General features: G+C 36.7%; 1 protein-coding gene across 1 annotated transcript in view; it reads left to right on the top strand.

The window, feature by feature from the left end:
- The window catches only part of CDH8 (cadherin 8), a 365,426-nt gene extending 344,348 nt beyond the window's left edge, over nucleotides 1–21,078 (top strand). Inside the window, exons 10-11 of the mRNA XM_036750041.1 lie at nucleotides 18,922–19,173; nucleotides 20,282–21,078. Coding sequence (XP_036605936.1) covers nucleotides 18,922–19,173; nucleotides 20,282–20,775 — 746 coding nt within the window. The 3' untranslated portion in view covers nucleotides 20,776–21,078. The remainder of the gene's footprint in view (nucleotides 1–18,921; nucleotides 19,174–20,281) is intronic.
- The last annotated feature ends 902 nt before the right edge of the window (nucleotides 21,079–21,980 follow it).

The following is a 21,980-nucleotide window of genomic DNA, read 5'->3' as shown; positions in this document are numbered from 1 at the left end:
AGTTAGAAAATACAAAATCTGAGGAAAAGTATTTTAAAGGCAGCCAACACCCCTTTTATTCTGTAAAAGGAATTAAAATATAATTGTGTTTCTTTTCCATGCAGTCCAATTCCCTTATGAGTTGTAGAAATAGGGATTTTTTTTTTGTCACATCACATTTTCAATAAAGTCTCCAGAGAGAATTCATATGATTCTTCTTTCCATTGTGAGGCTGACCTAGACACAGGGATGCTCTTAGCATGCCCCTTGAATTCCCCTTGCTCTGATAGAATGTGTTAATATATGTATGAATTTAAGGCAAAACAAATAAAGCTGACCTCAATTGTACAGTCTTTTAAACATATATATTTCTATGATAAAAAGGGTGCTATATGCAGTGTGTCTGATACTTCTGGATTTTTGAGATTCGAAGGTCTGTGCCATAGTCAGTGACCTGGGAAGAATGATAATGTGGTCGTGGCTAGAATGATAATTGCATCCACATAGCTATTTTGCATCCTTTCTCTCTCTTTCTCTCCCAAAGTATATTAAGACCTATATCCGCAGATGTATGTTTAGTCAAGCTGTTTAATGCAATGTATTAATCTTTAAAATGATTCAAGGACAAACACTGGTCTCTGTACACTGTGTGTCACCCTGTAGGATGCTGAATTTCCTTGCATAATATCCCTCCTTTGAAGCATCTATTTTACCATTGAAACAAGAGGAGGGAAATATGTAAGGGTAAATTTCTCTCAAATGTCACCAAGCCAAGAGTCTTCCCTGATAAAGTCTCTGAAGATTTGGGCAGAGTAATTAACCTATGCTTATACTTCATCAATATACGTGCCTCTGATTAAAGAGACCAGAAAAAAGGTGGGGGGCTCAGGTCTACTGGGTTCTCTGAAATGTCACTGAAATACACAAAGATGAATTCTATGATATGGGAAACTGTGAAAAGATTGGGGGCTGTATTCATGGAAAAATCTCCAAAACCAATGAGATAATGCACTTATCAAAATATCATGGAACTTGTATGTAAACACTCTCACTTTCAGCAAACAGGTTATACTGCTTCTCTTTACAGATTCACAGACCATCCCACTTGAAGGGACCTCGAAGGCCACTGAGTTCAACCCAAACCTGAATAGAAATCCCCTTGACAACATACCTAACAAGTGGCCTCAATCCTTTGTCTGAAACAACACTACTTTTGAGCCTCTACAGCTACTATTGTTAGAAAAGATTTTCCTTGTATCGCCTTTAACTTTGCCTCTTTGCATCTTGGTTGTCCTTTGAATTCCTTCACATTCTGAGCCTTAGGATGGAAGGTTTATAACATAGCATTGTGCTGGTAAATATTAAATAGCCAGCTCTCTGGAAAACCAAAACCAGAACATTGTTTTCTTAAATCTAGATAATCAACAAAATGATAAATTGATAAAACTCTAAGTCAAGCCTTAGTTTGGAGCATTTGTAGGTTCCTGAGGTGTTCATGCTCACACTGAAAATTTAACAATTGGCTCTCTAAAGCCCATAGCATTTGGCCCCAGCACACCTCAGCTAGAACTGGAAGCAATCTCAGAGGCTTCCTATTCCAACCTTTTCATCTTAAAGATGAAGAAAATGAAATGCAGACACTTTAGATGCTTTCAAAATATCCAATAGTCACATTCATCTTTGGTGACCCCAAGTCCAACTCTACAAGTTTAACCCTGTTCTTGTTTTGCCAACTACATGCCATTGTTGCTAATTCTGGCTTAGGGAGGACAAGTCTATACTTTCTTCCAGGTGACAGCCCTTTAATAGCTGATTTAAGTACTTGCTATGTAACAGGAACATGTTCCCCCAAGCCTTCTTTACTCCAAGCTAAGTATCTCCAGTTCTTTCACTTAATCATCCTGTGGCAATTTAGACACCCTTTTTCACAGGCTTCTTTGTCCTCCAGAGCCTCTCTAGCTTTGACTCTCCTAAACTCACAATGTTTTCTTTGACCATAATGTCATTTGAAGAAGTTTGTTTGCATTAGTTTTTTTTGTCTTTCATGTCACACTTTTGACTCATAGTGAGATCACAGAAACTAAAAGACCTATATGTTTTTACAGACAAGCTGCTTTCTAGGCATAGCTCCCCTATCTTGTACTTTGGGAAATGATTTTTTAAAGCCTAATGTAAGGCATTATGTTTACATTTATTGCTTAAGCAACTTATTCTGGTTGCAGCTACTGTGGCTGTGTAAGGCCAATAACACCAGCACACAGGAGGGCTGCTAGCATAGGTTCTTTGATCTGCTTTTCTAAGGAAAGCAACTTTAAGGGGTTTACAATCTCACTTTACTCAAACATACATATATCATTCACTTAGTTCAAGGAAAATGTCAGCACCTTGAACTTCAGAGCAAATACAGACAGAAATTACAAACATACATTATATAAACAGAGCAAATAAACACGAATCAATAGAGATTTCTGTCTGAGAAAGTCACGGATATACAGTTACCAGAGAAGCACCAATATCTGGGTTTTCAAGCCTGGGGGCTCTAGCCGATACCCAGAGGCTCCACATCAAAACTCTTTCAGTGAGGGAGAGCCCCAAATAAAAGGCTAACCTCTGAGTTTATGTACCCTTCTTAGGGCTTGAAGGCTTCACACCTAATCAGCAAAAGGGTGTGGCCCTTGGCCTTAGCACCTAGCAAGACTTAATCAAAGCACTTGATTACTTCAGCATTCTAAAAGAGAAAACAATAAAAAAAAAAGTCCCACCTTAATTAACAATACATAACTCTGGGCTCATCAATAACATGAAGGTTCTCTAAAGGCCACAGAACATCTAGCTCAAATTTCTATTTTCGTATATTCTTTTGGGGGCAGCCAGGTGGCTCAGTGGATTTGCACTGTGCCTAGTCAGGAAGATCTGAATTCAAATTCAGCTTCTGACACTTACAAGCTGTGTAACTCTAAGCAAGTTATTTAATTCTGTTCGCTTCAGTTCCTCATCTATAAAATGAGCTGGAGAAGGAAATGGCAAACCATTTCACTGTCTTTAACAAGAAAATCCCAAATGGGATCACAAAGAGTCAGGACTGAGACAATTCAACAACAAAAGTATACTTTTCATGACGCCATGGCTTTCTTTCTTTCTTTTTTTTTCTTCCTTTCTTTCTTTCTTTCTTTCTTTCTTTCTTTCTTTCTTTCTTTCTTTCTTTCTTTTTTTCTTCCTTTCTTTCTTTCTTTCTTTCTTTCTTTCTTTCTTTCCTTCCTTCCTTCCTTCCTTCCTTTTTTTTTTTGCAAAGTTAGAAAGCAATCAGTGATACTTTGTCACAGCAGCTATGACTAGAGAATTAAGGAGCAGATTTTCAGTGGGAGAAGTTCTGGAGCCACTCATGTGGGACTCAGTCTCCCTAAACTACATGTGGAGACATTTCATCTATATTTCTGCTTCTCAAAGTTCATATGAGATAATATATGTGAAGTGCTTTACACAATGCCAAACACTAGTAGGTGCTTAATATATGCTTGTTCCTTTCCTTTCCCCCTTCATCCGCAAATGAATACTTGGAGGGTGTCCTTATGTAACAATACTATCTGGTGTGCTCAAAAAAATCTCTATAATCTCTAATCGATATTAAAAATAAATCACAAGATTGTCAGTTTTATAGCTTGGAAGAGGTCGCTGTAATAACCCATATTTCACCATGTATTCATTACAACTTTGAGGTATGGCTCATTTGTCAACATTTCTCAGATGAAGAATCTTTCATTCATAAAGGTAAAGCAACTAGATGAATGGCCTACAGATGGCATCTCTTAAGGCATTTAACCCATTTGTCCTAACACCAGGATCTACACCGTTCACTCCACTCTAAATCTCTCTCAGCCTTTTTAGAACAGTCTGAGGGAATGTAGCCTAATGCTTCTTTCCCTGCTGTGCTCCACCCAGTACCCTTGACCTTGTATCTGGTACACTATCTGTGTGATGTGGTAATGAGGATAGTTATCAGATCCGTTGCAGAGTTAATTAATTCTTAACTCCTCTAAAGCTAAATGTTTAGAGGAAATTATTCATTCAGTAAAGCTTTGGTGGAGGGTTCACCCTCCAGACACACTACTGATATCTTAACATTCAGCTATTGAATAATTTGGAGTTGTTTTCTTTCTGAAATGTTAGTATGAAATCATATTAAATACCCTGGTTATTCCATTTGGGGAAAGTTTCACATGGAAAATAATGTTATGGTTATGTTTTGCTTTCCTGCATAGATACAAATGGAAAACCTCCTACCCTCCAGAACTAGTTATATTTATATTTTGTTTTCTTTGCCTTCTAAGGAAGTTGTTTGTGGTTTCACTTTCAGGCTTAGTAGAGAAATCAAGTGTTTAAAAGATTCCACAATGAAGATGACAGTAACTCTCTATTTTTTAACATGTGGAATTGGGCGTATTTATAATAATAGTTATTAGGGAATCTTGGTAGTAATATCACAAAATAAAATTCATGTGTAGAGGAGTAAGCCTAAATGAGGAAGAATGCAACTTTAGAAACCTTACATTATAATTCAATCTATAGCATATCACATTTGCCAATGTCCTCTCTTTTTGTTTCTGTCATTATGTCTGTCTTTCTATGTCTTTCTCTCTGTCCATCTTTGCCTCTTTCTCTCTGGCTATCTCTGTGTCTCTGTCTCTGTTTCTCTGTCTCTCTCTCTGTCTCTGTGTCGCTGTCTCTCTCTCTGTCTCTTGGCCTTAGTCTCTGTCTCTCTCTGTGTCTCTGTGTCTGTGTCTGTCTGTCTGTCTGTCTGTCTCTCTCTCTCTCTCTCTCTCTCTCTCTCTCTCTTTCTCCCACCACTCCTGCTTTAATAGCCACCCACTGCACCTTACCATCCTTTCAGACTACCATCTTATATCTCTCTAACCCTTATCAAACAAATTCCTATGGTGAAAAAACAAAACAAAACAAAAACTGCCTAGACTTGGTGCCTCCACTTTCTCCCCTCTAACTCACTTCTGAAATCCTCCCATTTTGGCTTCTGAATTAAAAACGATTTCTTAATTAGAAATTCTTTTGTCAATCCCCATTCTTCTTGATTCCTCCACAGGATTTAATTACAATCCTTTTCTCTTCTTTCCACTCAAGGTTTCATGCTACTGCGCACTCATTTCTCCTAGCTATCTGATTACTCTTCCATGTCCTTTCATAAATTATCATCCATAGCATAGCCTTCAGCCATGGATTTATGCCAAAGGTTCTCTATTGGACATTGAAAACTAGATGCCCTATTCATCTAACACAGAACAGAATTTATTATCTTTCCTTCACAAAACCATTCCTCTTCTGAACTTTCCTCTTTCTTTTGAGAATACCATCATTCTTGTAGCAAGCTAGCTTTGGAATCTTAGTGTTATACTTGACTCTTTGCTCTTTCTGACCTCAAAAATCCAATTAATTGCCTAGTCTTTTAACTTTATGATATTTATTGCATCCCTTCCCTTTTCTCCACTTACATAGTCACTGCCCTGATTAAGATCTTCATCACTTCTCACCTGGACGATCACAAAAACTTCCTTATTGATCTCCCTCTCTTAAATCTTTCCCACTCCCATTTATTCTTCACACAGTTGCTAAAGTGATTTTCCTAAAGCATAGGTCTGATCATATCACTCCTTTATTAGTAAACTCCATTGTCTCCCTATTACTTGCATAATCAAATGTAAACACTTCTGTTTGGGCACATAAATTCTTCCAGCATGGACCTAACTTATCTCTCCAGCCTTACTACCAAATACAATATTTCATACCCATGGTTAGGTGATATAATGACTGGATCCCTGGGCCTAAAATGAGAAGGACCAAATTTAACACTGGTCTCCAACATTTACTATCTGTGTGATCCTGGACAAATCACTTGACTCTGTCTATCTTGGCTTCCTCATCTGTAAAATGGAGAAAATAATAGCACCTATCTGGATTTGAAATGGGGTCTTCCTGCCTCCATGTCCAGTGCCCTATCCACTAAACCACCTACCTGTGTAGCAATATATCTACAAATATATATTTTATATTTATATATAAATACTCTATATACAGACACATGCATATACATATAGACAGATACATGTATATACACACACGTGTATATACATGTGTATGCATATATACCTATGCACATATATAGAGACACACACACATATGTATATATTTATATATGTACATACACACATTCACTGTGCACACTACTCTAAAATGTTAACTCCTTTTGTTTTGGTCCAGACCTATGAATTCGTTGTTATAGGAAATTCCTGATAAGAAACTCCCACTAGTGATCCAGATGACTGAGTATTTTATGACTTAAAATGTTCCAAAAGGGCACGGACACTTTCCAGGATCATATAATCAGTCTGTTTCAGAAGGAGACCCATATATTTTGGACTCAGAGTTTGTCACTCTATCCATTATAATATACTTCTATTTTGTCTATTCAATCCCCATTTCCAGACCTCCCCCCACACACACACAAAAGTGCTTTCTTGTTATAAAGAAAAGTGCTTATTAAAAACAAGAGACAGGGCAGCTAGGTGACGCAGTGAGTAGAGCACCAGCCCTGGAGTCAGGAGGACCTGAGTTCAAATCCGGCCTCAGATACTTGACACACTTCCTATCTGTGTGACCTTGGGCAAGCCACTTAACCCCAATTGCCCTGCATTCTCCCCTTCAAAAAAAAAAAAAAAAACAAGAGACAAAACAGTCACGTCGATTAGCATAATGCAATTCCATAACCATAGATGTCATGTTAATACTGAGAGGAGAGAATTGTGTTGTTGGATCTGTTCTCTATGGAAAAGGTTGCTTATTGCATTTAGCACTAAATTAATTAGTGTTCTTCTAATGGTATCACTGTAGTCCTTGACTATATTATGTTGTTCTCCACCTTCTACTTTACTTGCTCTGAATGAATTTATACAAATCTTCCCATGTTTCTCTGAATTCCTCATAAATATCACTTCTTGGCACACCACTGCATTTGTTGTAGCATATATCACAGTTTCTTTAGGCATTCCCCAATTCATGGGCATTTACCTTGATTCCAATCAAATATTCAAATTTAGAATATTCTGTCAATAGCTGAGCCCATTGTAAGTTTTGCTGATCTGATAACTTGACCTCTAATGGCTTAGCCACCAGGACTTTGGGGTCCTCACAATGATCTGAAGACTCTTGAAAGGAAGACTTTAGTGGACTTTATGTACTCCATTATGAAGTATTCAGAGAAAGCATAAACATAGCAATTGAAAAAAAAAAGCAGCACAGCCTCAAACTATGAGATTTGGAAGAGATCTTGGTTCATCTGTTGTCACCTTTCTCATTTTTAGGAGGATGAAAGTAGGGCAAGAATGATGAAATGATTTTCATTGGGTCACACAACATTTAGTGTCAGAGCTGGGATTCAGGCCTAAATTCCTTAACTCCAAGTCCGTAGTGTGCTTCCCCCATACCAGACTGCCTTGCAGGAGGACTATAATTCACTATCATCAGGCTAAATGGTGGACACTCTAATTCGGATGTGTAGAGGACTGGGTGAAGGTAGCAACAAATAAACTAGTGATCTAATTAGGTTGTTTGAAATATCCAATAGCTTGTGGCGTATTTACTGTGGCTTGTATATTGTCACTGAATTATGCAGGAAGTTATAATGGTGCTGGGAGAATCTGGCTTAACAGATTCTTGGTTTTTATTAATTCATTACTGCCTTTCTCTTTCCAATATATTCTACTGTTTTAAACACCCATCCTATAGATCTTCTTTTATTGTAGTCACTGCTACATCGCTTCAATACTGGATTGTATTCATAACTGTTTCCCAATGTATGTGCGAGTATTTATGTTGGTATCTTTATGCTCTATGGTAGGCATTTTTGCTGTATCTGTGTTTATTTATAAAGAATAATTATTTAATTAACTCCCCCCACTCAGTTTGCCTTCCTAACCAAATAGACTGCCATTTCCCCTTGTTTTTGACCTTCTAGTCACTTGCATTCCATTTGACTCAACCAAAACAATTTGAATTCAATTTGCAAGTCAAATGTCAGGAGCCTCTTTTCAAAAAGGCATAATATCTACTGATCTTCTCTTCATCCATTAATTTGGTCATAAAAGCAATCACACTTGTCTAGCATGTCTCTTTATTAACCCAGGTTCTTTGCCACTTTCTTGCAGGCCTCTCAGACTGTCTTGTTAGTCACAGAACATTGCTTAATAGTTTTAGACAAGTAGGGCTGGTACCACACCATTCAATGAAGTTACTTTGTCATATATGTGCTAAATGTGGAACTTCTGGATCTGGGTCCCAAAAGACGGAGCTTCAGTGAGTTAAACCGAACAGACAAATAACATTAGCCCAAGCATAAGAAATATCTAAGTAATTAACTACATGTTTTGATCAATGTAGATAACCAATATGTATCACTCAGAAATAATAACTACTATTAATAAAGTGCCTTAGGGTTTACAATGCAGTTATATTCATTATCTCACTTGATCACTACAGCAACCATCTGAGGTAGGCTGTGCTGGGCTAGGTTTATTATATTCACTTTTTTGTTGTCATGGTTCAGTCATATCTGACTCTTTTTGACCCCATTTGGAGTTTTCTTGGCAAAGATAGCAGAGTGTGTTGCCCTTTCCTTCTCCAGTTCATTTTAAAGATGAGGAAACTGAGGTAAACAGGGTTAAGCTAATTACACAGTGTCACATAGTTAATAAATGTGTGAGGCTGAATTTGAACTTAGGTTTTCCTGACTCCAGGCCTGCACTCTATCTGCTGCACCACCTAGTACATATATGGAAACTGAAACAAAGAGATGGGAAGTGATTTGTTTAAGTTTTGTTTAAGATTTATTTAAGATTTGCTCAGTTTTCAAGTGGTAGAATTGTAGTTTGAACCTAAATCTTCTGAGTTGGAGTGTACAGTCTCTCAAGAATCATTAAAATCAGACATTCTGGTTTCAAGGATATATGATTATCTAAGTATATGTGCTCACTCCTCTAATGTAGTTTTCTATGATGTAATACATGAAGGAAATTGGAAGTCATATGACCTGATTTAACAAACCAACTGTGCCCCCTAATAGATTATGCTTTTGGATAAGTCTGTCCACTTCTCTAAGGCATGATTTCCTTACCTTCAAAATGAGGGGTTTGGACTATATGATTCATCTGAGGTCACTGATGTTTCATCTTATGAACCTATACATGCCTTAGTACCTAGATGGTCTTTTTTGTGACTTTATTTTTTTTTCTAACCCTCTAGACAACTATCTGCCTCCTGCACTTAGCTAGAATTGTCCCAGAATGGCAGGCACGGAATCTGCCCATCTTGATACTCAAGAATCTAAAAGTATTGCCATATGGTTATGTTACATAACACAAGGATAGTAAAATATATATTTTAATATTTATTTCTTAATTTCTTGTGCTTAGTTTCCCAGTAAGTACGTGCACACAGTTGTTAACTATTAATAGACATTTCTTCCTAGCATATAAGAAATGAAAAGTTGGAAGATATCTCAGAACCTATCCAATATGACTTTCAAATTCACGGAAAAAAAACAAAAACATTTGTTTATATACTCCCTGATAGACGAGAATTATGTCTTGGTTTGGTGTACTGGAATGAATACTAGATTTAAAGTCAGAGGACTTGGGTTTTGAATCCTAACTGTGCAACTTACTATGTGTCACCTTGAAGAATTTATTTACCCTTTCTTGGCCTCTATTTCCTTATTTTGTCATCTTTTATATTATACTTTTATCAGAATGAAGCTATGTGGGCAAGATGCTAGTATAGTTAGGTAATTTTTGAATTGTTTAAAAATCCCTTCTCTATGGGCAATATTAAGTTGAGGAGCTTGGCAACTAGGTGGCACAGTGGATAGAGTGTTGAGCGTAGAGTCAGGAAGACCTGAGTTCAAAGCTGGCCTCAGACATGTGCTAGTTCTGTGACTCTGGTCAAGTGACTTAACCCTATTTGTCTCAGTTTCCTCATCTGTAAAATGAGCTGTGGAAGGAAATGGCAAACCACTCCAGTATCTTCTCTGAGAAAACTCCAAATGGAGTCACAAAGAGTTGGATATGACTGAACAACAAAGTTGAGGAAGTTTCTAGGAAATTGCTTCGGTGATCAGTCTTCTATCAATCTCATGTTGATATATTATTTTATTTAAAAATCAGTCACTTAATTGAAGCTATGCAAGATATGCCTATTAAAATTTGTAGATGCCACAAAGCTAGAAATAATTACTAGTAAAATAAATGACAAATTCAGGTTTCAAAAAGGTTTTAATATGGTCATGCAACAGGAAAAATGTAAAATTCTTAATTTGGGTTCAAAAACTAAACTTTATAATTGTGACTATGGAATTATTCATGACTGGAGAATCATGTGTAGATAATAATTGTTTAAAAAGATATGATAGTTTTAGTAGATAGTGTAATATAAGTCAATGTTGTTAAGAAGGATTTGAAAAAGCTACTATCACCCTATGATAAATTAAGATAGACTAGTGTCTAGAATAAGAGGAGTGTTCCAATGTATTCTAGTCATATTATGCCTAATACAGTGTTTTATTCCGGATGATGAAATTTTAGGAATGTTATAAACTGTGTTATATCCAGAAGAGGACAACTAGAATAGTGAGAGGGTTGGAAAAAAATGTCTTACTTGGATCTATTGGGGAAAATGTTTAGTCTGGAGAAGAGAAAACATTAGGAGACTCTGACAGTAACCTTCAATAATCGAAAGGTATAAAATGTGGAATAAATTTATCATTAATTAAGAAAAGAAGATGGGGGGAAGGATGATAGCTGACAATTACTTGAATGGCTGTCATATAATGTACAGTGACTGCTCGTTTTGTGTATGAAATGGACTATATAGCCCATAAGATCTCTTCCACCTCTCAAATTCTATAATTCTACAAAGAGACTCATTATGTGGCCCCAGATTTCATACCTAGATACAATGGATGGAAGCCTGAAAGCAACAGATTTAAGCTTGATGTAGGGGGAAAAACTGAAAAGAAAATAAAGTTGGTCAAAATGTCACAGGAGATATCTAATCCTCCCTCATGGAATATCTTGTAGAGTAGAGGTTGGATGAGTGACCACTTATTTGGGAGGTAGGAAGGACATATGGAGAAGATACTTGTTCAGGTTACTTAGTAAGACAAAGGTCGAAATAGATAGTATCTGATGTTCATTCCTTCCAACTAACATATATTCAGTTATTCTACAATCTATTAAATAAGAGTTTGACTAGATTATTTTTCGGCCCTCTTCCTTTTTCAACATTCTGTTTTCTAACAGCCTGTGTTACAAAGTCCCTTCCAGCTCAGGTCCTACTATTGAATCTACTATAGGGATAGTTTGTTTCAAACTTTCTTATTTAAAAAAACTGGTATTTGAGTATTTGGGTATACATATTGGGCTTTATTTCTATTATTAACCTCTGTGGGAGGTACATGCTCTTGAGACTGCTAAATCAAAGAGTATCCATTTTTCAGGATTTCTGGACCTCCTCATAGTTCTATCAAGATTCTATTAACATGTCTATCTTTCCTTGATTTCTACAACTTTGATTTATTCGTAGGATCATAGATGTAGAGCTAGAAGGAAGGAGATTCATAGGTCATCTGATCTAGAGTATTCTTTTTACAGATGATTGTGTTGGGAATCAAGATGGGCTCTTATTCAACCAAGTGGCCTTGAAGAGTTTGGCCTTTATTTCTTTGATTAAATTAGGAGTCCTTGATGACCTCCTTGCCTCAAGGAAAAGCCTAGTTTACATGGGTTTGAGTGACATGTTTGTGACATCAGAGGCTTTTAGACCATGTGAGTTTAAGTCGCACTTTTGTGGCGATTTTAGGTCATGTGGGTGAGATGCATGTGTGACTCACCTTTGACCTTGAACAAGATATATAAACTCAGAGGGTGGCTTTCTGTTTTGGAGCTCTGAGCCACAGCAGGAGTGGCACGTGACTCTGGGCCAACCATTGTTGTGAGCTCCCCGGCTTTGAAGAAAACCCAGATGTTGATGCTTCTCTGGTAACTGTATATTGTGATTTTGTCAGACAGAAATCTATCTGTTGATTTGTGTTTATTCGCTCTTTTTGTATTTGCTCTGAAGCTCAGGGTGCTGACTTTTCCCCCTGAGCTGAGTGAATGATATTTGTGTGTTGGATTAAAGTAAGATTGTTAACCCCTTAAAGTTGCTTTCCTTAGTAAAGCAGATCAAAAGAACCTGTGTTGGCAGCTTTCTGTGTGCTGGTCTTACACCCCTTCCACAGCTGCTAGTCAAATTGTTGAAACAATGATGTGCTGAGATACAGAGAGGTTATGATTTACCCAATGTATAAATGTTAGATTGTAAAATTTGAACTCAGGTCCTCTGATGACAAATCCAACATTTTTGCACTTCACATACTGCCTCCTGACTTTTTCTGTTTATTATATTCTGTGAAATTTAGATAAATATAAGAAGAAACATCATATTTATACAAATTTATAATTAATTTATTATTATTCATGTTTTAATAATTTGTTTCATATAATTTTTGATGTTTGAACTTCCTCTGAAAATGGTTCTCATCCTTTCACCACTTATCTTTGGATAGTCAGGTCAGAAGGCCTCTTAGCCTTATATGTTCATAAAAATTCCTCTAAGTTTTGAATGTCAAATTTGTATGAGATGTTTGATGAAAAGACTTTTGTATTCTATTTTCATTACATTTATTAAAATATGAAGTATCAAAACTATTCATCCCCTCAAAAAAACTTTCCTCCAAACACGTTTTTTAAAAAGATGCCATAATATATCAAGTTTTCCAGGTTTAAAACCATAGTAAAATCTCAGGGTCTGTACATCTTGCATGAAGTAGGTGCTCAATAAATTGCTAGTTGTTAGACTGATTGACTTTCTTCTTTTCCCTTAAACTCCTTCTAACCCTACCTCAGACACTTACATATATATGCATCTTAATTTTATGCACACACACACACACACACACACGTTTTTCCCCCCAAAATGTTTCCAAATGTTAACCCATCCTTTCAAATTTAATTTAACTCCAACTTGGTCATATATGTTGTTATTATATTCCTCTAGACTATGCTAATATTGTATTTCAAATGTGCATATCTATGCTCATTTTTAATGTGGGCTTATACTTGTCTTTCTCTGTTTCATCTCCCCATGGTCTGGTTATACCGATCATTTTTTTTAATCATCAAAAGAGTAGAGTAAAATTCCTTCAACCTTCACAATTTTGAATTACAAGTGTAGTATAGGTATTAATTGCTCAGTCAGTCCATTGCCATCTATTAAACACATTCTTCTGCAAAGCAATACTACAGCTATCTCTAAGCATGCTAGGATGTTGGGCAATTAGTTTGCTTTGTAGACAATTTATGCATTTTTATTTCATTTTAAAAATTTTATTTTTATCTCATTTGTTACTTTTTCTTATACTTCTTTTTTCAAATTCTCATCTTTTGTTATCTATTTTAGAGAGTACTTTCTTTTGGAAGTGGTCTCTGTCCTTTGCTATAAATTGTCTATTATTTGTTTGCCTTTTTAATCTTTGAGATATCTAATTTTGTCTCATTTCCCAAACATATTTCTTCTTTTAAAATTTTCCATCTCTTCTAAACATTGTTGAGGTTTTTGCAGTCATTCAGTCATTATTTGTGTGGTTCTTTTAGTTAAAATGTGTAACTTATTATCTTGTTATTATAGCGTTTCTCCCTCATTTAAAGACATTTCTTTTTTTTTTCTTCTAAAATAGTTTCACTGCATTTCATCATTCAAGAAGCGTTTGCTTGGTGTTTTTTTTTTTTTTTGCTATTGTTATTGTTTGTCAATTTTAGTGCTAAGTTTTTCTTGTGCGAAAATCTTAACCATCTCCTATTTACTGGTAGTTGTGTTTGTTAGACATGACTTTTCATTCTGCCATGTTACTTTATATCCTTTATCTCCCATTCATTGATTTGTTGTTGTATCCTTATTTTGGGTGCCTTTTGTGCTCTTTTTTGGGTGTAGAAGGTAACTCATGATTATAACCCACGTTTTACTCATGTATCTTCCCAGAAGCCTGCTCTATTTCTGTCACAATAGTGTTGAAACGTAAGTTCCTTGCAATTAAAGATTATTTCTTTCTTTATATTTGTATTCCCAGTGTTTAGGAGAGTGCCTGGCATCTAGTACACTCATAAACAGTTGGTGACTGTTTGAACAAATTTAACATTAATATGATCTTTTCCCCATTCTAGGTTAAGGACTTCTGTCCACATCACTGGAGTTAGACAAGTTAACCAGCCTCTCCTTGTCAAGGGGTTGATGAGTTCAGCTGAATTACTGCTGGGTGTTGAGGTGTTTGTGGGGAGGGAGAGGTAGACTGAAAAGTACAAACAGAATTGAGCTCAGAGCAGGAGGTCTGGGGCCATGAACAGTGACCAAAAAATAAGGAGTATTGGGCACTTATAAAAACTAAGCTGAATGGGCAATGTGGTATTTTGTTTTATATATATATCTGTGTGTATGTATTACTCAATTTTCCATAGGCATTGCCTTCTAGTGAGTTTTCTTGCTATTTCTTGGGTTTTTTTAATTACGTTGATTCCTCATATTTTCTTTTTGAACGTGGTGAGGGGAAGCTGAGATTAAATGTATATTCTAATTTAATTATCTTTCTAATGGTGAAAGGGACCTCAAAGACAGTCTAATTCAACCCAAATGTGAAAACTAATCCTCACTACAGCCCAGAAAGTGGTCTTCCCATCTTTGGTTGAAAACCTTCAATGAAGTAGAAAGGAATACTCCCCAAGGCCTTCCATTACACTTTGACAGAACATTAATGGTTAGGGAGCTTTTTCTTACCTTATGTCAAGCATAAATGATACTCATCACAACTTCTATCAGTCGATTCCCTGACCAAACTAAACCTGGTTTGTTTTACACTCTGAGGATCGATTATTTGCGTGAGTTGAATTATTACCCACACTTATGAAATCACAAATCCCTGAGGCATTTAAATGTCCTTGATTCCTACAACTGATTTTGATATGGGAAAAACATGAAGTCCTTCACTTCCCTAGTTGCCCTCCTTTGAGCATTTTTTAACTCATCAATGGCTTTCTTGGAATAGGGACTGAATAAAATAAGACAGAAGAAGTCAGAGGAGTTTAATGGACATCAGTAATATAAATTCTATCATTCTGGAAACTATAGCTCTTTAAAGGTTGCTTACTTATGTCCTCCCCTCTAAATATTTCCAGATCTTTCAAAAGATCTATGCAGCTAAGTGGTGGAATGGGTAGAATGAAGGACCTGGAGTCAGGAAGACTCAAATTTAAATCTGGCCTCATGTATTAGCTTAGTGATCCTGGGCAAGTCATTTCACCACTGTCTGCCTCAATCTGTAGGGAGGGGACAATAAATAGTACCTACTATTAGTTGTGGCTACTCCTGCCACTAATACAAATTGCATCATGATTTCACATGCAATGAATAGCTGCTCCAATGGCTGTTGTGACTGAAAATTTACCACTCTGTAGCCAATCTACTGAGGAGGCTCATTAGATGTGGATTTATTTGTCCTTAGCTAACAGCAATTACCTCTATCCCAACCTATACTTGAACCCTTTCTACTTTGCTGGAACCTATCAGAGAGCTCTGCTTTGTCACAGCAGCGTTTGAGCTTCCAAGGGCCACTGCTGGGGAATCATACTTTGGGGGAAGACATTTCAAAATATATGAAAAAAAGAAAAAAAAGTAAAAAAAGTGCAGCTGCTTGGTTTCACCTGTGTTTTCATGAAGTAGAGAAGGTGTTGATGGTATTTCCCAACCAGGTGATCTGATGATTATATCTGATTTAGCATCTTGGTCCTTAATAGTGGCACGGGGACACTTAAATGGATTTACAAAATGTTTTTGTTGTTGAATAATAATACCTTGTATTCCAAAGAAAATATACAATTTTCCAAGTATTTTTATCACAATCCAGTGAGTTAGTTAATACGTGTACTGCACGTCTGTACTTTTACTTTTCTCTCATACTGTAAGGTAGCTAGAACAAATAGTATGCCAATTTTTCAGATGAGCAAATTGAGGCTTAGAAATGTTAAATGACTCTTCTGCTTCTCTGGGCATGCATGTGGAGAGAGAGAGAGAGAGAGAGAGAGAGAGAGAGAGAGAGAGAGAGAGAGAGAGAGAGAGAGAGAGAAACAACAATTACTTGATGCTCCTACTGTGGCTGTGTAAGGCCAATAACACCAGCACACAGGAGGGCTACTAGCATAGGTTCTTTGATCTGTATTTCTAAGGAAAGCAACTTTAAGGGGTTAACAATCTTACTTTAATTAAACATACATATACCATTCACTTAGTTCGGGGAGAAAGGCCAGCACCCTGGACTTCACAGAGAATACAAACAGAAATTATAAACGGAACAAAATACCGCAAATCAGCAGACAGGGCTTCTAACTGTCTGACCATAGCAATACATACACAGTTACCAGAGAGAGAAGCACCAACATCTGGGTTTTCAAAGCCTGGGGGCTCCTTAATGGCTACCCAGAGTCTTGTCTGACCAAATAACAGGAACGGTCTTCCAATGAGTGAGCCCCCCAAAACCTCACCTCCCATAGTTCTGAGAGTTTTCAGTTCTCAATTCTCGATTCTGAGTTCAATGGCTATCCCCTCTGGGTGTATGTACACACACACACACACACACACATATATATTATATGTATGTATATATATGTATATACATATATATGTATGTATGTATACATTTATACCCTTTTTAAGGGCCAGAGAACGTCACACCTCTAGAAGGCTTCACACCTCTTGTGACCTGATCAGCAAAAGGGTGTGGGCCCTTCTACAAACAAAAGCAAGACTCAATCAAAAGCACCTGATTGCCTTAGTGCTGAGAAGTACTCCAAAAGAAAAAAAAGTACAAAGTCCCACTTTGCTTTCCCTTACAGAGAGAGAGAGAGAGAGAGAGAGAGAGAGGGAGGGAGGGAGAGAGAGAGAGGGAAAGAATTAAAGCTGACTAGAGGTGGAATTGAAGAGATAAATTATTCCTAGCATGGGGAACAGCATGCATAAAGGCATAAGTAGAGGAATGAAATGGAAAGTCTCTGTGTGTAGAACAGCCTTTCTCTCAGGTATTTGACTATAAGCTTCATACTCTTATTGAAACACCTCATGACTTTTCTCCTTGTTCTCTTTTCTTTTCAAAAAATATTTTCAATAGGAGAGATATAACCTGTTGTACAAACCTCATGCAGTCTCAGTCCTTTACCCACCTATTGCTGGGGTTCAAAAAAGACCTAAGCAAGCCCATAGACTCTCCAAATGAGCAAAGCATCATTATCCTCCTTCCCCTCCCCCAAAACCAGCTATAACAGTGACAATGACAAAATCTCTCTTTAGAGAGATTTACAAGGAAACACACACACACACACACATATATACACACAGTATTTTTTTTAATGCTTGCCCTAAAGCAGGAAGATAGAGGGATCTGGCATGACTTTAGTAGTAGAAACACCATAATGCTTCTTTTGCAGTCAAAGAGATAGCTCTCATCCTACACTCATTTTTATATTCCTGATTCAGTCTCTAAGTTATTATTATGGAGTGTCAAAGAAATAGAAATGTGCAAGGATAGCATCACATACAAATAATGTCAACTACCAAAAGGCACAAGCATCGTTATGATTTGTATTAATTACATTTTGAAGAACAATTCTCATTTTCTGTTTTGAACTATAGCATGTGAAATCTTTTACCAATGTTCCATGAGCTAATTAAATGTGCTCCAATGTGTCACAGACATTCTCCAAATAGAACACAGCTATTTATTGTCTGCTCTCAGGGACTCTTCCCTTGCATGCTGTGTCTGCCTTCTAGGTCATGTAAAATAAAGATCCTTGGATCATTGGGTACACCATGGCTTAATATCATTTGTAGATATCCTTCTTCCCAAAAGCATTGTATAATGGGGCATAACCAAAGGAAATCCATAGAACATATTAAACAAATGAGCACATCACGTCAGGTTGACTGCTGATCAGCAAGGCATTATAGACATGTTTATATTAAAATAGATGTGAAAATCATACTGTTGGTGACTCATTCTTTGAAACCTTAATACCAGGAAGCATGGTTGATCTAATGACTTTGTTTAACCTCCCTCTGATGGAGCATTTGTCAAGGCATTCAAATATATCTTATCCTCACATTTGCCTCCAATGTTTTTGCTTTTCTTGTTCCAAGTTCCAATCCTTGCTTGCTTGCTAGTTGTCGTGTGCTTTGGTAATCTGATAGACCTTTGGATTGCCAGGAATGCCTAATTAATAAATTAATAACAACAATAATTATAATAGTTCGTATTTATACAGCATGGGAAAATTTGCAAAATGCTTTACATACTTTTTCTTGTTCAGTTCCCGCAACAGTTCTGTGAAGGTAGGTGCTTTATCTACTATGCTGTGCTGCTCCTAATGAAAAATACACTTTGGATCATCTCCTTAAAAGTTCTTTGCTAAAGTCAGTGGGGTGCTGGGATCATAACCACCTTGCTGACCATGGAGCTCCAAGAATCATAGGCAATATGTATGCTTGAGTGTGTGTGTGTGTGTGTGTGTTTATTGATCCCCCAAGTAGAATACAAGTTCCTTGAAGGCATAACCTGTTTCAGTTTTATCTTTATATCCCTAGGGCCTAACACAGTTCCTGCCACATTGTAAGTGCTTAATAAATGCCTTTTGAATGAATTAATGAATGAAAATCTGTAAAAGGCAAAGGGAACCTGAATAGCTGGAAGGGCAGAACAAAAAAAAAAATTGGAGCAGGTATTTTGAAACTCTCTTGATTTCTTTCCAGATAATTCTCTCAGCATTTTGGCAAAACATAGTGGATTCAATCGTCAGAAGCAAGAAGTCTATCTTTTACCAATTGTAATCAGTGATAGTGGAAACCCTCCTCTGAGTAGCACCAGCACTCTTACCATTCGTGTCTGTGGTTGCAGCAGTGACGGTGTTGTACAGTCGTGTAATGTTGAAGCATATGTACTTCCAATTGGACTGAGTATGGGAGCATTAATAGCTATACTAGCATGCATCATTTTACTACTAGGTATGTATTGTGTTTTATACTCTGATGACCAAGATCTGTGTGTCAGGGTTTATAAATTTATGAAAATAACTCGACCGCACTGACCCTCTCTAGACCAGGGGTCCATAACTTTTTATTTCTAAATTTATTTCTTGGGGAACTTTCACTTTTCACTTTTTAAAACTTTCACTTTTCACTTTATTAAATGATTGAGATTATAGTCTGTATTTTGGAGGAGGGGCAGATGGTAGGGAGAAGAGAGTAATATCCTTGAGTTTTGGAAAAAAGTATGCATTGGATTCTGTGTTCCCAGAATCCTTGGCAGTATGGATTGGGAGGCATTGTGGAGAGGTGGGATGATGGTGGGAATCAACTTAGAGAGTCACCAGATTGGTCTTTTCATTGCATTGGTAAACCTGTGGTGGTTGGAGACCTGTGGTGTAAACTGTAAAAAAAGTTTGTTTGTTTAATTTTTTCACGTATGAAATAACAAAGCTAGAAATTAAACCCATTTTATCCCAAATACTTCATAACTGATGGGAAGAAAATATACAAACATTAGTATTTATACTAGGAAACTGTTTGTTACACTGCATATATTAAATGTATATGAGCACACATACACATGCCATATTATAAGAAGAAATGGCTGCTTCATATGACCTGTCTGTGACATTGGAATGGAAGTTCTGTAAACACATGGGATATTAGTAGAATATGAAATAAAAATATTTTGTTTGGGCTTAATGAAAACAACATTTCAGGAAGCAAAAGTACAAGTTAAATAGTGGGACTTACTGCTCATGACTATGAAGTTTATATCAATACTTCTGTACTATATATGCCCTGTTCCCTATCAGTTAATATTCTTCCAACATTTCTACTCCCCCCGTCTGTTTTTCTTTGATAGAAAATGTAGTTATGTTACATTTAAATCTAAATATAAGAACCAGAAGTAGAAACTAGTGGTGAATGGCATTCTTCCAGAATTCTGTTTTTACTCTTTTAGCATGAATCTATCTATTGGATCTTTTAAATGAATTTGTCTCCTGAAAAATAATCAGTATATTTTTCTTTGATTGCACCTTGTTTTGATTAATCTGTTTCTTATTCAATATTTTCCTTTCAGTCATTGTAGTGTTGTTTGTAACTCTGAGACGACATAAAAATGAGCCCCTGATTATTAAGGATGATGAAGATGTGAGGGAAAACATCATCCGTTATGATGATGAAGGAGGTGGAGAAGAGGATACAGAAGCTTTCGATATTGCAACTTTGCAGAATCCAGATGGAATAAATGGATTTTTGCCTCGGAAGGATATAAAACCTGACCTGCAATTTATGCCCAGGCAAGGGCTTGCACCTGTTCCAAATGGTGTGGATGTTGATGAATTTATTAACGTGAGGCTCCATGAAGCTGATAATGATCCCACAGCTCCGCCATATGACTCCATTCAGATTTATGGCTATGAAGGCCGAGGCTCAGTGGCGGGCTCTCTCAGTTCCCTGGAGTCCTCAACGTCAGACTCAGATCAGAATTTTGACTACCTCAGTGAATGGGGTCCTCGTTTCAAAAGACTTGGAGAACTCTACTCAGTTGGAGAAAGTGACAAAGAAACTTGACAGTGGATTATAAACTTCCCTATGAAACTGAAAACTCATGTAATATTCTAGGGCCATCCCTGTTAGTTACAACCAATGTGGTCATTTGTTTTAGAGGCAAGTTTAGCGCCAGTCATCTATGAAATCAACTACATTGTAATGTTGAACCAAAAAAAAAATACAAAAGTATATGTTAGGAGGTTTATAAGTCTTGTGGAGTGTGAAGTAAAGTATGTGGAGTGTCTAGAAGTCTTTGGATATTTGATATTCACTTGACCACCACGGACATGGAGATTGGGATCTTGGGGTAATTTTCAATGTAAGAAAAAGAGGAAAATTCAAAACAAATGGTGCTTTTGTAGAGAAATGGACCTACGGGGATTTTGCTGCTGAATAATGTCATCTGCCAGGGTGTATAAAGTAACACGTTTTTTCCTCAATGCCAACAAAGATCCCGCCACCAAAATTTTTAAAGCAATACCTGGTCTTCTGTACAATGCTAGCTATGAGGAGCATTGGTAAGACCTACTAGCTTCTACTGTGCAGTGACCATCCATTGTACATAATTGTTGGCCCAATAACCACAGACTATTTCTCATCTTTAAATATTGTGTCGAGCCTTAAAATATTCACATGTTCTTAATTCATTCCAGGGAAGGGTGGGGGGAGGGTTGCACATTCAATGATGGGAGAGGAGAAATCCCATTACAATAGGCTTGTTTCTAGAAGAAGGATTACTCTTATCTTCCACTTCATCATCTTCCACAAGGACACAAAATGAACTGTATCACAGGATGGATGGACTACATAAGAGATGGTTGATTTTATCACTGATGAGTGAATTTATTTGTTTAATCCTTGAAATAAATATTTTATTGATGTCCATTACTGCTTTTATTTATTAAGGTTGGTAATCTATAGATTAAGGGAATATATGAAAAAAATTATATCCATTAATAATCCTTTAGATTGTTTTCTATATATATAAAATGAATGTTTAATATATGTACATTTTGATGAGCAAATAAGGATGATTGCAGATGATGTATTAAAAAAGGGAAGCTAACAGTCTCTTTTGAGTAGTTAAGCTTTATGTGACTGATGAGGGCAGGAATAACATTTTCCCAGAGAAACTTTTGAACAGTTTTCTATTTTGTTCATATCTCTAGTATTTGGTGTTTTTACTACAAGCACAAACATCTGGAAGTATACTGGTTCATGTGAAT

This window comes from Trichosurus vulpecula, chromosome 3, assembly GCF_011100635.1.
Source record: "Trichosurus vulpecula isolate mTriVul1 chromosome 3, mTriVul1.pri, whole genome shotgun sequence".
NCBI lineage: Eukaryota > Metazoa > Chordata > Mammalia > Diprotodontia > Phalangeridae > Trichosurus > Trichosurus vulpecula.
Note: the sequence above shows the minus strand (reverse complement) of the source record. Positions and strands in the feature narration are given on the sequence as shown.